This window comes from Poecilia mexicana, unplaced genomic scaffold (genome assembly GCF_051168715.1).
Source record: "Poecilia mexicana isolate PSO_F unplaced genomic scaffold, ASM5116871v1 scaffold_2, whole genome shotgun sequence".
NCBI classification, from domain to species: domain Eukaryota; kingdom Metazoa; phylum Chordata; class Actinopteri; order Cyprinodontiformes; family Poeciliidae; genus Poecilia; species Poecilia mexicana.
The window spans coordinates 26,331,296-26,347,301 of NW_028263371.1; the positions used below are offsets into that span (position 1 = coordinate 26,331,296).

Genomic DNA, 16,006 nt, shown 5'->3' on the forward strand with positions numbered 1-16,006 from the left:
GCTCGAAATAACTTTTGTTTACGTTAATGCGGATCTAAGTAAGCTAATGATCTAAATTTGTTGCAGCGTGATTTTTTTTTACTTTGCCACCAGAGTTAATACGCAGTCAGAAAGTTTGAACCCAGGTCTGAATAAGTATGGAACATTTTCTTCAATTTGTTCTCTAAGTTGCTTCAGTTTATTAATTTTTTCACCAATCTGTCCCTCATTTCTCTTTTCCTCCTTGCTTTGTTTATTTCTCTTGTTTTTGTTGTTTGTTTCATGTTTCCTGTCTTCATTCCTTCTATTTTTGTTTCATTTTGTTCCTTCTATAATTTTTCTTCCTACTCTTTTTATGTCCCTCATTTCCTCCACTTAACATCTTTCCTCCTTCCCACTTCCTTTTTTTCCTTTCATACCCGTTTGTCCATCCATTCCTCCTTCCATTCTTTCTACCTCGTTTCCTTTCTCCTTCCTTTATTTCTTCAACCCACTTAGTCTTCCTCCCATCTTTTCTTCCTTCCATCCTTTCACCATCCATCCTTTTTTCCTTCCTTCCTAGTGGATTTTGACTTCTGCAGAAATAAGTCTGAATTTTCTCTCCTGAAACATAGAAAACATGCAACAACAGAAATAATAGTAGTACTAATAAATTTGATGTGAATAAATACTGCCTTTTTCTGTCTTCTCATCGCTTATTTCTAGGTTTACCAGTATTATTATTTCTCAACACACAGCAGTCTCCTTGACTCCCCTCCAGCCTTCTGCCATCCCTCTCATGAGGAGCCAGAGCTGACCTTTCTCCAGGATGGAGGTGGCCCCGCCTGTCCCGCAGACGCAATCGGAGATCCAGAAGAAAGAGAGGTCTCTGCCCCTGAGCCAGCTGGTGGAGGAGAGCAGGAGCAAAGTCCTCCCAAATCATCTGTTAGATTCAAGTACGTGCATCAACCCTGTCTCTCTGATGCGCTGCTTTAATTATTTGATTTTCTCAACATGTCTTCATGTTCTCTTTAAGAAATCTACGCCAGACTGAAAGTTAACAGTCACATCGAAGCAGAACCCGCTGAGCTTCACTTTAGCGGCTTTGAGCTTGGGAAGAGTTACACCAAGACCGTGGTGAGGATAACTCCGGTCCAGACAAAAACACCGATTTGTGAGTTGGTGAAGCTCAAATGGTCCTCAGGACTTGATGAAAGCTCTTTTTCTCCCTCAGAATCTAATCAACATTTCAAATGCACCGGTGAATATTCACATAATTCCAACCCTAACAAAGCACTTCCAGACATCTTACACCAAAAAGGTATCCCTTGACCTGAATCTACCCTGAATCACTTGTTCTTGAGTCCAGTCAGTGTTGACGCTCGCCTCCTTGTGTGTGCTAAGGACCGTCTCATCCCCGGCCTCGCCTACACTGTGAACGTTGCCTTCTGCCCAGATGATTGGCGTTACTTCAGCGACTGCATCCGTGTTCACTGCAAGGTTAGCGTCTTGTTAAGGTCGACCTTCGTCACACTTCTTTCACCTCAACGTTTTCCAACTCCTCTCCTTTTAAGGATGAAGAGAACCTGTTAATTCCAGTCCATGCTTATCCTGTCATCAATGACCTGCACATCCCCACTCACATCGACCTCTCCGCCATACCGCTCGGGCAAAGGTGTGTGTGGAACGTTTTTTTTTTTGTTTTTTTTTACCTTCCATCTGCCCGGACTATATCGCTTTGAATTCTTTAATGCAGCTAAGCTCGGTTTTAAAATCTTCTTTTTCTTCTTCCCTGTCTCCAGTGTTGATCATGTAATTCCCCTGAGATGCAGCTGTCCAGTTGACTTTGAGTTTCAGGTGTGCATTATTCAGCCACATAATGCCTACTCCATCCACCCCGTCACAGGTAAAGATGTGTAAAATTGCTTAATTTAATCTCAAAGACGATCAAAAGGAAAGAATGAAAAATATGAACACCACACTTTTAATTATCTGTGGAAGAAAACTCTTCTTATCTTATGCTGATCTGTCCAAAAAAACAAAACAAAAAAACCCCCAGCAAAACACATTGGAGTTTGTGGCTATAGTAATGAAAGTTTATTTTTAACTTTAACTTACTTTTAGCCCTCCAGATTTAGAATCCAGCCACTAGACAAAGCAAGTGCTTTCATTGCTTTCCCCAATCTTCAGAGCCATGTGTTGTGTATTATATAAGCCTTTGCAGGACTTGAAGGGTCCCTCCAGTTTCCACACGCTGCCACACAGCAGCAATCGGTTGTCTGGAAAGCATCACAACAGATGGCGGAAAAAGCACTTGGGATCCGGATTACAGCTGGCTTAACTGTTGGAACGAGAAGAAGAAAGATACAAATGAGTTTCTGTTTTTTTTTTTTTTCTTTTTTTTTGGACGTGCCGATATGGGCTCCCTCTTTTCTCCTTATACAGATAACAGCACTGCATGAAAACACACAATAGTGGTAGGTTGACCTTATGGTTCAGTTTTCACTATCTTCTTCAATCCCTAAATAGACGGAAGACAGGAAGGTAGCATGATAAAAATTGACTTTAAAGCAAGAATCTCTCTTTATCATCTTCTAAATCCACTTATGCATTGCAGGTACACCCTGGACATGTTGCCAGGTCAATACAGAGCAAAACAGAAACAAACAGGACACATGCATCAACACAAACTGACTAAAGGAAAGCTAGAGTCGCTGATTAAACTAACAAATATGTAAAACACGTTACAATTTTATCCAAATCCATTTCCGTTTTATTTCCATAATTATAAGTATATTAAATCAATTTATTTCCCTTGGAAATTCAGTTCTTTTGATGAATTATGGAGTGAAAAATTAATAAACATTCTCAAATCTCACAAAAAGTTTTGATATTACTCCCTATTTGCGTTAATTGTAGTTCAGATCCGTGTTGGTGCCAGCTCATTTTAATTGATCAAACCAAAATATGAGTTTTCTCAGGCTGGTAGGTTTTATTTAACTCAGTCAAATTACCACATTATTAAATAATATGAAGATATTACAGAAAGTAACTTGAAATTATTGGGTTTCATACTGGGTACAAAAAGCCCTGAAGGCTGGCGCTAGACAATGCGCGGCGAATACAAAAATCCTTTTTGTATCTGAAAAAGACCAAAAGTACCGAGTGGTGAATGTATTTGATGCATACTTTGTATAATAAAGACATAACCTTTTTATCTTTTTCTTTGGCATCGAACCAGTTTAAATAATAAAAAGAGAAAGAATAAGAGAGAATGTTAGAGATTTTTCAGACTCCAATGTCTGTGAACATTGGAACATTGAAGGTTGCTTAGTTCAGCACTAAGCAACCTTCAAATAAATCTGTTTTACTTTAACCAGAAATGCTAGCCCATAGCATGTAGCTAAAACAAACAGTCAGTATCTTCATAAAGTCAGCGACGTTAGCCTCAGATCACGTGCAAACCCTATTTTGCAGGTGTGATACCAGCCAATGGGGAAGTCCTGCTGACCGTGACGTTCTGTCCTCTCCAGTATGAAACGTCTCAGTTCACCTTCCAGCTGGTCGTCTCACAGTTCAACACCAAGCCCTACTTGTGCACCATCACCGGGTTCTCCAGGCCCAATTTACCACTCAGGTAAAGCAACCAAAAAACGATGCATACGTACAGCATCCCAAAGTTTGAGATTTGTTAAGAATCTCAAACTTCTCAACAAAGTATTGGGATGTAAACACTGAGAAATAATGAGGTTGAACTTTTAGTTTATGTTTTTCTACTCTGTGTGTGTGTGTGTGTGTGTGTGTGTGTGTGTGTGCGTGTGTGTGCGTGTGTGTGTGTGTGTGTGTGTGTGTGTGTGTGTGTGTGCGTGTGTGTGTGTGTGTGTGTTTGTGTAAACTCGTGGTCATGAGTATTGGATGTCCCACATAAATAGTTAAAATTATTTCTTTCTTTTCTGTTGCTCTTATGAAACAATAAAAACGTTTCGAGGTTTTCCGAGAGCAAACTGCCAATAAGACAAGTCTGAGGCGAAAACACAGATTCTCCGCAAATGGCTTTGTGTGCCTGATTAGAGCATCCCATTTATTTCTCCAGCTAGCATAAAAAACCTAATGTTTAATTCTGCTCCCATGAGAATGATGGTGCCATCCATCACGCAGCAGTAGCTTCTTCCACCTCACTGTCTGCTGTTATCTTCCCCAAAAGTTAATAATTCATTGGGAGAGAAAAAAAGCGTGCTAGCTGCTGCAGTGATATCAGAATAGATAATACTTCTTAATGGATGTTTAGCATATAAAACACTCCCCCCCTCACCCCTCCCCCTCTCTCTGTCTGTGTTTGTTGTTTCCCACAGTGGAACCAAATGATAGATAAGATATGTGCATGTGAAATACCCCAAAAAATAAATATCTAGACCTTGAGGCTGAATCAATGTTTGATTCTGCCTGTTTGGTGTCTCTCCAGAATGACTTATCTGACATGGATAAAGATGTTTTTACAACAAACTAAAGATTATCCAGTCATATTTTAATCACCGTGATTCAGTTCTGCATTTTTGCATTAATGTAATCAGGCTCGTACGACACTCTGCTGACACTATGTAATAAATCTGCGATCAATTTTTCAAGGAGGCTGTTGGATTATAATACTTTATCAGAAGTTGTTTCATAAAGGAAAATGGAGAATAAGCCATAAAGAGGTGAATTAATCATAATCAGTATCGTCATTGCAATATTTAGAGAATAAATCATCCAGTGTTTTTCTGATGTAATGCAGCTCCATGTTTAATGATTTATCTGAATATTTTGTCACTCTGGACTGATTATGCAACTCATATTGAATTGAATTTATTTTTTTTCCATCTCAGTTTGTCAAAATAGTCGACAGCTCCTAAAATTTATACATTCAGTTTGTAATATTTGTTTAATTTGAGATTTTCTGCTCTGTTTGCAACTTGTTTGACCTGTTTGAACAACTGGCATTAATAATTCCTATAACTTATAAAAGTAAAAATATCATCTGTAAATTTAAAGTGAGTGTTGGTATTTATGCAATAAAAATGGACTGAAAAGTCAATAAAAATGGAAAATACATTTAAGTTGTAAAGATCAGTGAACACGGATTCTCCAACAAGACACTGCAACTTTTGCCAACCATGTTTGTCTCTTAAATCCAATAAAGTTGCTTATTAAGTTGCCTTACTCATTTTTATTATTCAAACCTTTAGACTCCAGCTTTGTTCTTTTTGTTTTTATGTATATTTTTGTTAGAACACCACATGTCAGATTTGAAGCCCCCGTAGGAGACGGAGCTCGTCCTTCCCTACCATCTTCTGGACGTAAAAGCAAGCAGACCTCAGTCAAGGAGGCCGACAAATTAAAGGTTCCTATTTAGTACATTTTTCTCTTTATTATTTAATTTTTTGATCTATACATTTCTTTGTCTTGAAAAGATTTGTTGTGCTATTTCTTCTCTCTAGGCAGTAAAAAATGAGGCGGATGTTCCCCAACCATCTCCCATGGATGTCTGTAGCCCTGGAGGGGTGGCGAAAATTCTCATCAAAGACACGAGTAAACCAGATTCAGAAGACCTAAACTGCAACCCCAATGATTTTACTCCTAAACCTGACATGGCTGTGACCCTTTAAACAATTGTTCTGTCTCTTATAACTCAATTTGCTTCCATTAAACTGTAACCGATGTCTCTTGCTTTATGTCCTCGGCGCTAACGCAACTTCAGCCTTTTCCTGCGGCGGTACGAAAGGAAATCTAAACAGTCAGGTGAAAGAGGCTGTCTTCATGAAAAAGGTTCAGCAGGTTACTGAGGAGGAGCAATACAACTATATCAAATGGTAGGTAAAACTCAAAAACTGGATTTCATCTTAAATGCTCAGTGTCGATTTGCTGGGTTGGTGATGTCTTTCTTAATAAACCTCAATAGAACTAAGAAAAGGGTTTCAGAAAATCTCTACATTTGCACATTTCTCCACGCTGTTGTTTGTACTTCTTCCTCCACATGTGGCCATTTCTTCTGTGTGTTGCAATCAGCCAAGTTCATCTAGGTGTGGAGCCGGTGTCGAAGAAAAGGCAGAAGCAGATACTGGAGGAGAGAGAGACGGCTCTGCAGGAATACATGGTGAGTTTCAGCAGTAAACGGTGTGTGAGAAAGTACACTAATCATTTATAGCATTGACCTTTTTTTACATTTCGTCGCATCATTACCGCACATTTTAAATTATTTAAAGGGATTTTATGTGAGCGACCTGTGTGTCATTATAGAAGAAGAGAGAAGTAAAATTATACATAGATTTGAAAATATTCTGAAAACAACAACTCTCAGGTTTGATTTTTAATTAAACTAGGTCTGAACTTTAACTAGGGCATTTTTGACACGTGGTATCTGGATGTTTAGGGTCTTTACTGTAATCACAGCAATTCTTTTGCAATTCTTTTGTTTGATTTCACACTGTTTTGCTCTTGGTCTTCTTAGGAAGCAGAAGGAAAAGATCTCATAATTTTCAATATTTTTACCAAAAACAAAAAAATCTGAAAAGTGTGGCATGCATTTGTTTTCTGCTTCCCTGAATGATCAAATTTTCTGCAATCTCCGCTTCAAATCAGTTGGGCATAATTAGTGGCATCAAATAACACCATACAGTTTGATATATGAATGATCTTTAATTAAAATTTCGAAAATAATATTTTAAATCCACCATTTTGTTTCAGTTGTGTAAATTACTCCCATTACAAGTCAATTTAATCTTTATGTTTTCAATGTTTTTCTCTGTTGAATACGCTCTTTATCATCGCGAAAAATGCTTCCGCTTTTAAGTGATTGATTTTATTTAGTAACCATAGAAACAAGGCAAGGTCGGCCAAAGCCAGTTCAGTATTGAAATACGAGTTTTTGTACGGCTGAAGCTTAACAGCCCTTCCTTTCTCATCTCATCGCTGATGCTGTAATCCACTCACACACACACACACACACACACACACGCACAGGGAGTGTTGTGTGTTTTACAGCCTCATATCACAGCACGTTACTTCTATATTTTATGGGAACTCTTGTTTTTATGGGAGGAATGAAATGCTGATTAAAGGCCAGAACACAAACATTTATGCAGACGTACAGTTTTGTAATCTTCCAGGAAGAGTTTTACCACCTGGGAATATTAAATCACTAAATTAGGCTGCCTTATTTCCTGTGACAAGGAGAACATTTCCTCATCAGCCAAAAGATTTTAGGCTTGATGTAGCAGAGAAATATGTTGAAATCCTTTCTTTTAAGTGCTTTTGCAATAACCAAATGCTGAAATGTTGTGTAAATCCCCCCCAGAAACATCTGCTTTATTTGCTATATGCTAAAACTCACTTTTTATTTACACAATTCTTACATTTTTCTTTCAAATCAGACAGAATCAGGTGATGCGTGTGGAAAAGAGAGAGTTATTTGTAGTCTAAACCGTTTATTACACTTTAATTGTAGTTTTATAGACGGAATGCTAATAGTAATCATGTGCTGATTGTGTTAAAGGTAAAAAAAAAAGACGAGAGGCAAGATGAAGACTTCGCTCCCAAGCAGACCCAACTTTCATCGAAACGGATGCTTCGAGATAACGAATGGGTCATCCTTTAGCTTCTCTTTGTTTGTTATGTTAAAATTAAACATTTTAAATTGAAACATTAGAACAACTGAAAACAAGGTGGGAGAGTAACCTGGTTGTTTAGAAGGATGCACCGATCCACTTTTTTCACTACCGATACCGATACAGATATCTGAAGCTTCGCTGAATTGATTTAAAACATTTCTTTTTTTTAAACACACAAATATAAATGTACTGAATAACACATTTATTTGAGAACTCTGCACCAGCACTGTATACTTAAATACACCAAAAACTTCACAAAGTTGCTCAAACATGTAAAAAATAAACAAGATTTTTTTTTTTTTTTTGACATCGGTACCAATATAGATATTGATATCTGATCGGTGCATCTCTATTTATCCATTCCATTATATTCATACTTTTTCCACTGTGACCAATCAGATATGAGTCCTTAAGCTGTTCTTCTAGTAAAGTTTTCCCCAATCCTTTCCAGAATCAAGATGAAGCACCGGTCTTCCAGTCGTACACCAGCATTTACTGGGACCTGAAACAGAGAACCCTCACACTTTTCCAGCAGGCAGCTCGGAAGGTACAAGTGCAAAAATCAGGAGTGGACTGTGTGGTATTGTTAGTGGATAATATCTCTCTGTAAATTTTTATGCCAGGACAAAGAAAAAAAAAAAAAGTCGGTTTAAATGAATGAAGGCGGATGTCATTTTCTCTGTGTGCCTCATTAGAGGGTTAGCCCCCCTGCAGCCCTGTCACTTTCTGCTCAGTCAGGTGGAGATTTCTAATTGGCTTTAGGTTCAGTCAGGATCCATTAGTGTTCTTATTTATATTAATTACTCTAGCATATAAGCAGACCTCTTTATGTGGCGTCTACAATATAAGATAAGCGAAGGGAAAACTCGATGAAACTAAGATGATTCATTGCTGCTGGCGAGCCACTTTTTTAATTTCACAAAGGTTTCAGTTTGCAGAATGAAACTGATCCGAGTCCGCCGGACCTCATTAGAAGCTTGTTATGGAGAAAGGAAGGAAGCTAAAAGTCTTGAATGTCAGAAAATAATTAAGAGTCAGCATGAAGTTTGAAGTTGTGGCGAATCGGTCACAGGCTCGCGTCTGCCTTCCAGGTGGTGATCCGATGCCGCATGCAGCGCAGACTGGCCTCTTTAAAGAAACTGGTGGACAGTATACAGAAGGCTTCGTCGAAGGGGAACGGTTTGAATCATTCGTACTATTTAGGTAAAAAAACGTCAGGATGACATGCTGCATCTACAGCTAATCTTTTTGTTTCTTAGCTAAGGACAGAGCAAGTGTCATATCTCCAGACGATGTGTTGCCGTCATCTTTCCCAAATTCCCCCCATGAGGACAATTCCACGGTGAGAACGCCTTTAAACTCTGCATAATGTAACACGCTTTTCTTTTTTTTTTTTTTCCAGTACATTTTCAATTAAACAGTTTGACATGAAGAAATGAGGCAATTTTCATCCATTACTTCCTGTGGGAAACATAATTGATCCAACAATGGAATCAGCTAGGAAGCTGGGATCCTGGTGCTCTGATTAAATCTTTGATTCAGACGCCCTGCAGAGTTCTGGACCTCAGAGTTGAGTTGAATAAAAATGTCAATTTGTCTTCTTGATATTTCAAGGCTCTTAGGAATTTTGTGGCTCTGCCTGTGGATCCTATCGACGTGACTGTGACAGCAAACATTCCTTTCTTCAATCTCCAGGTCAGCACCTATTAAAGCACCTGGTGCTCATATATCACCGGATATGTAACCAGCAGCGTGTTGGATTCTAATTCAATAGTAAGATGATAGAAAGGGTCTGGAGCGGTTTCCAGGTCTAGATAAGGAAGAAAATGTAAGTGAAGGAAAAATATTATAATTCCAAAATGTGTTCCTTTTTCCATATTTTTATAAATCCACTCATCCAAATTTAAAGCCTGACCAGAGTAGAAATATAGCTTATTATTTTGTTGATTATAGAAAACTCCAGAAATCTGAAGTATGTGCAGGAACCCTGTCTATATTCATTTTTTACAGCAGCATTATATCGCCATCCTTTTTTTCCAGCTGACATTTGCCAAAAGGCAATGAACACACCGGTCAGGTTGTGAGTTCTTTACTGAGACAGACAGCCATATGCTCCCACACTCACATTATCTTAGCATCAGCGGCTAGCTTAACATTTATGCCTGTAGACAGGAGCACTGAGAAGGAAACCCAGCAGAGAGCATGTCCGCACCGTCTCCAGGTGGCCTTTACCAACTATTCACCTTTTCATCCTTCACAAAAATAAATGTTCTTCCCTCATTAGTATTTAATGACCCATTAATTGTCTGGTACGCTAGGGAATATTTTAGGTACAACCTTCCTGCTTAGATTTGAAAACAGAAGAAGACTATAAAACAGAAAATCCAACCACATTCATACTGACTGAACGTACAGAGTGGCTGCTTTGTTTTACATGCGGGAAAAGCAGCATAAAGAACCACATAGAAGTTGATTGTTTCTGCAGGTGTGGATAATATGAGGAAGTGATATGATGTGCTGAAGGACTGTGCATCTAGGAAGTGATATTAAAGAAAGCAGAGTTCATGTGGAGCATTTGAAATAACAGATGGCAGGAGGCTCTGATAGCAACATGCAGCCAGAATGATTTACTGTGCTTCTAATCTACAAAATGATTGTCTTTGAGTAAATATAAGGTTGATTTTTTTTGAGACAATGTGAAGGTAAAAATGCATTCACTTTTTTCTAAGATTCAGGTAATCTAGCCATGCTAACATTGCTGCTGTCCAGGTTCCCCAGCACTACAAGCTGATGGGTTACCGACCCGCTTCTGCCTGGGACGCGTTTAGCTCCTATTGTCCCACTACGCTGGCCAGACCTCTTCGTGCTGCAGCGCCGGCAACGACGACGCACCGTAATGTAAGAAAAATGTATGTCAGACTCAATATGCGCGTCAGTATGTCTGTCATATTTATCTCCCTTTTAGGAAGTGCAGGCTCCAGTCGAAGAGGGAGACAGAATGATGGACATGGAGACTGCTGGACTCTCCTTCACGCCTCCTGAAACTCTCATCAGGCCTTTCAATGCAAACCCTCTCAGAATCTTTGTATGGATGGGATTTGTTGTGACTTCACATCCATTCGTACAGGAAGCACATCCGGCTGATTATTTATTTACTGACATTTTGATTTAGAACCCGACCCCGGGCCTTCAGACCTTTAAACTGCAGCCCAAGTACCTGGAGAGCGACATGGAGGTTCACCTCTGTGCTCTGCCCAAGTAAACACAGCCTCGCAAACTTACACTGTCGTTTTCATTTTTCTTAAAGCTTCTTACATTCGATTATTATGGTTTGTGTAGGTTTGCACTCTGTGAGAGCAACAGATCTGGCTTAATGCCACTAACTCCACAGGCACACTTTCTTCACTACCAGGTAATTTTCTTTCTTTTTTCTCAGATTACAACAATACAATACATTTTATTGGAATTTAATGTGACAGAAGAACAAGAATTAGCAATTATGTTTCTTCTGATGTCCTTTTTTTATTTTTCTGTGGACCCAATCTCCATTTTCAACTCATGAATAAGGGAAGAAAATAGCTTTTTTTTTTCTAAAATTATTCAGTTTCATCTTTTTTTTCTTTCCTAACAACAGGAAGCAACCAGCATGAACATAAAACAGGTCTTCCTCCCAGTCACCAATATGAGCTCTCCTCGTAGGTATGTGCCAAGTTCTGTCATTTTAACCAGAAGGTTAAAGTAGCCTTTTTACCTAAAGAAAGCATCAACTTATTCTGCTTCTGTCTCGTCCTCCGATTTGAAAACAAGAACCAAAAACCAAATTCAGCCGTAACAAAAAGTAAACAAATATTGCATATTTCTCACGCGAAAAACCAAGGCTCCACTTGAAGTCCTACATTTTTTGTTTACGCAATACAAGCTTCCCGCTTTTAGAGGAATTCCTCTGTTTACACGAGCATAATTAGAGATATTTTCATAGCTAATAGCATCTTAACAATTGTTGACGTGAGATGTCTTACATGTCATGTTTCAGACATGTTTTAACGCTCATGTTTATGCCGCTGGAGAGGCTGTAACCCTCCACATCCTTCGTTGTAGTCCCAGCTTCGGTGTTCGTTCCGTCATCTGGCACACTGCATTACAGACAACACAGCTCATCACGGTTGTCCCGTATTAATATGTAATGGAGGAGTCCAACATACTCCACCTCCTGCCAGGTCGCTGAATGTCAGATTGTCTGCTTGTAATATATCCACCATTACTCATAACACATTCATAGAGTCAGAGAGAGAATGCTAGGACAGCCTTATACACTATAAGTTGAATCTCAACTTTCAGACATGTTATTTAAAGTCTATAAATTTAATCTCGATGGAAGGAGAGATGAATTCATTCCTCTTTTTGTAGTGCTGTTGTTCATCTTAAGCTCAAGTGTCTCTATTAAAGAATCTGGGTCAGTCTGTATGGTGGCTAACATGGAGAAATAATGATTTATTCAGTTTTCAGCCTAAAAAGACGGGAAGGAAGTGATATTTGCTGTAGCGTGTTAGCAAACACAGCTCTGGTTTGTCCTCTTCTCCTTTTGCACGCTATTCTGTGCAAACACTTTCTTCATCTGACCGTTCTCCAGATAGCAACAGCGTGTGATTTACACTTCATCCAGCATGATGGAGGCTCTTGCTTTAGGTACCAAACTGAACAGTTCAATGCTGATTAGGAAGAAATGAGGGTTCACAATGTTTTTAACTCGCCTTCTTCAGCGTGCACGTGCATCCTTGAAAAGTCTTAAATCCATGTCACTGAAATTAGTGACAAAAATTTTAATTTGGCCTTGAATATGTTACTTGTATATCTTGGATGTTGTTGTGGTAAAACTATTTAATTTCATGACTTTTCTGTTTGGAAAAAATTTCAGTCGCACGCCGACATCTGATTTGTGTTCTGATTTGAGGTGGTTGAAGATATCGCTAACAAGGTGTATACACTTGCTAGCTAGCAGCAAAGCTAGCTCAGATTCATGTAGTTCATTGTAGCTAGCTTTGTTGCTAGCCTGCTTTGTAGAGTCTTTATTCATCATGGTCACATCTGATAAAGAAATTATTATACTGAAATCTATTAAATATTCATCATTCTTCAATATACCAGCATATTGTTTTTGTTGAAATGTCATAAGTTTATGTAAGTGTTTGGATCTATTTCTACTTCTTTTCTATACTTTTCCAGTGAGCAAATTTATCAGCGGTTGCATTGACGACGTTCGTTTTTGCCGCCTGCTCACTTCTGTTGCCAACCCATATAGTGTTTACTTATTCTAAAAAGAAAACTTAAAATCATAACAAACAGCGGTAACACTTTATTTGAAGGGGGCTGAATAAGACTGTCGTGACACTGTCATAAACATGACATAACACCTGTCATAAACATGAATAAGCCTTCATGAATATTTATGACTTGTCATAAAGCATCATTCGGTAAATTATGACACTTTTAATACAAAGTTGACATTATTCAAAATGTCTTTGTTATGACAACTTGACATTAACCAGGAAATCATTACTGATTAAACTTTACCTTTAATAACATAAAGTTACCTAATTTTTAAAGTGCAATCAGTAATACCTTTATAACAAATTTATATCAGTAATGATTTCCTGGTTAATGTCAAGTTGTCATATCAAAGACATTTTGAATAATGTCAACTTTGTATTAAAAATGTCATAATTTACCGAATGACGCTTTATGACAACAGTCATAAATATTCTTATGTTTAAATAGACTTATTGATGTTCATGACAGTGTCATGTCAGTCTTATTCAACCCCCTTCAAATAAAGTGTTACCTATATATATATATATATATATATATATATATATATATATATATATATATATATATATATATATATATATATATATATATATATGCACTAATATACAATTTTCTTTTGTACATTTGTCTCAATAAAGGTCTTACATTTCATTCGTAATGGTCTTAAACAGTTTTGAAATTTGAGTGGGTGAAACCTGCAGAAATGCCGTTCTTTGTGTTGCACAGACTCCTGACGAAACGACAAATCCCACAGCTTCTGTGCAGAGTGAGATTTTAGACATCCATTTTCACAGGATTATTTTATATTTGCATGTTTCTCCTGCAGGTCCGTCGACTACGACACAGACATCCTTCCTATCTCTGCCCCTCCTCTTCTCCCTGGCCTCCCCAATGATCATCATTTGCAGCTAACAGAGACCTCGTAAGCCCCTCACATCGTTGTTTACACACCACACCGCCTCCAGGTGAGCCCCTCCACCCATGATGTCATTCATGTAAAACTGTGTTGCAGGTGTGAAGGTCCGGGAATCCAGCTGACGCCAGAGATGATCTTAGCCGAGTTCCAGTTGAGGAAAGCTCAAACTCCTGTCTCCAATAGCAACCTGAACATAGGGATAACACCCAGGTCAGTTCAAAGTCAGATTCGGTCCAGCAGAGTCGACAAACTCACATTAAGAAGGAAACACTTTTTTCTAAGGCGATAAATACAGATGGGCCCACATTTAAAATAAATTTAAAAAAAAAACCACATTTGGTTTTAGGAGGGGAAGCATTCTGCATAAACAAAGCATAAAGTTAACGAATGAGCACATCGTGTAGCTGGAGTTCCTTTCGACAAGAGCTTCCTGGCAGCTGCATCTCGCTGGATGATATGCAGAGGTCTTTAACTGCTGTCTAAACAGCGAGGCAGACCTTTTCTTAGTGCTTCATCCTGCAGCGAATCCGCTCCGCCTCTGTCTTCCTCTGACATCTTGTTCATAGGTTGATGTTGTAAAATGTCCGTCTCAATCTTATCAAAAAGGAAACAGAACCTTTTATTCATCTTTGGAACGTCTGAGATTGAAATGATAGCAGACTTTGTGATAAAACTATCTTTTTTTTTTTTTTTTTTTCAATTTGAAATTGCAGCTGAGGGAAAAAAAGGTCCGCCTTGTAGAAACGCCGGATGTTTACGGTTTTGAAGTGTTTTGAGCTACCTCTTCTCCTCCCATAATATTGACGTGAAGCTGCTCCGTTACAGGCTGGAGGTGAACTACACATCTGACATCAACCAGATGCAAACAAGACTGATGGCCAGGCTGGAGGAGTTTGAAGAAGAGGAGCTTGAATAGGCAAAAAAAGGCGCTGCACACACACACACGCACACTCACACAGACACATCATCTTCAGGAATAAACACTACTGCTTTCCTCCGGAGGCACATTATTCAGCAGCCATCCTACTCAGCCTCGTGCAAGACTCTCCTTTGTCTGTTTTTGCCACTTCTGTAAAATGAAACCCAGTCACTTTGGCGCCCACCTGTAAGGCTTCTTCCTGCCCACTCAGAGTTGCCTATAAGCCTCCCTTCTGAGCTCTCAGAAAGGCTGGAAGTGTGTTATCCCTCCACCTACTTGATCCTGCAAAGGCACAGCTGCAGAACCTTCCAACATCAGCTCTTAACAGCTTCGCTTTGACCGGACTTTTCATACTGAATTTTTCAAAATTTCACAATTTCTTTAGGTCTGACAGTGAGTAGCAATTGAGATTTTTATTTTTGAGAAAATTCAGCTTTTAATTTGCCCTAAAGCCCCGCTGATTTGCAGCCATCCAGGGACCGGGTGTTATTCCAACGATAATTAGAGACATCAGATCTACATTCACACTTACGAGACTGTAAGGGGGAAAAAAAGGAAACAGCTGAGGTCAGGATTTAATTATCAAAAGAGCTGACAAGCTGTGAAGTCACTGGGATGCAGTCCAGCAGGGCGCACGTGTCACCTGTCGCCCATAGAGGGAGCTCCAGCTCTATGACTCTGACTTAGCTGCTTGTGTTTGCCTATCAGTGAATGTGTGTGCACTCACTGTAAAGAAATAAAGTAACACTGAATTGCCTGTTTGTTCTCCCTTGTAGAGAAGCACACAAAGCCACAGAAACGGTCACATTATTTAGACATGAGGTTGGATCCAAACAGAAATGCAGAATCATGCAGCTGTGTGGTTATTCTTTCACACGACATTGAGATGACAGTAGATTGTGTCCTTTTAGACTTTATTTTTTATTTTTTGGGGGCTTCAAATGACAGTCCTACAGAAAAATATTTTATTTCCTTATTAATAATTATAAAAAAATGTTTTTTGCTTCTTTACTGGTTGAAAACTAAAATACAACAAGTAGGTTCAGCATGAAATTTGGAAAAATATCCTTACCACTTGAATCTGTTGGGTTTTTGATATGTTACAACAATTTATTTTATTTTAAAAAATCTGAAAAGTGTGGAGTACATTTAAATTTAGCTCCCCTGAGCTTTTTAGATCCACCTTTTGTTTTGCAATGACTGTACTGCTACCGGTTTTTTAGGTATGACACTGTCAGA

The 16,006-nt window shown here is 38.7% G+C and overlaps 1 protein-coding gene across 1 annotated transcript; it reads left to right on the forward strand.

Annotated features, from left to right (window-relative positions):
* The first annotated feature begins 660 nt into the window (after positions 1-660).
* cfap221 (cilia and flagella associated protein 221) lies at positions 661-15,155 on the forward strand. Its single transcript, XM_088008112.1, has 24 exons — positions 661-914; positions 995-1,095; positions 1,193-1,279; positions 1,363-1,458; positions 1,533-1,683; positions 1,766-1,864; positions 3,436-3,595; positions 5,227-5,338; positions 5,436-5,551; positions 5,691-5,807; positions 6,004-6,095; positions 7,503-7,579; positions 8,056-8,151; positions 8,696-8,783; positions 8,864-8,946; positions 9,219-9,299; positions 10,374-10,481; positions 10,570-10,689; positions 10,777-10,862; positions 10,944-11,163; positions 11,239-11,303; positions 13,711-13,854; positions 13,945-14,058; positions 14,674-15,155. The coding sequence occupies exons 1-24, from the start codon at positions 788-790 to the stop codon at positions 14,762-14,764; spliced, it is 2,631 nt and encodes an 876-aa protein (XP_087864238.1). The 5' UTR covers positions 661-787; the 3' UTR covers positions 14,765-15,155.
* The last annotated feature ends 851 nt before the right edge of the window (positions 15,156-16,006 follow it).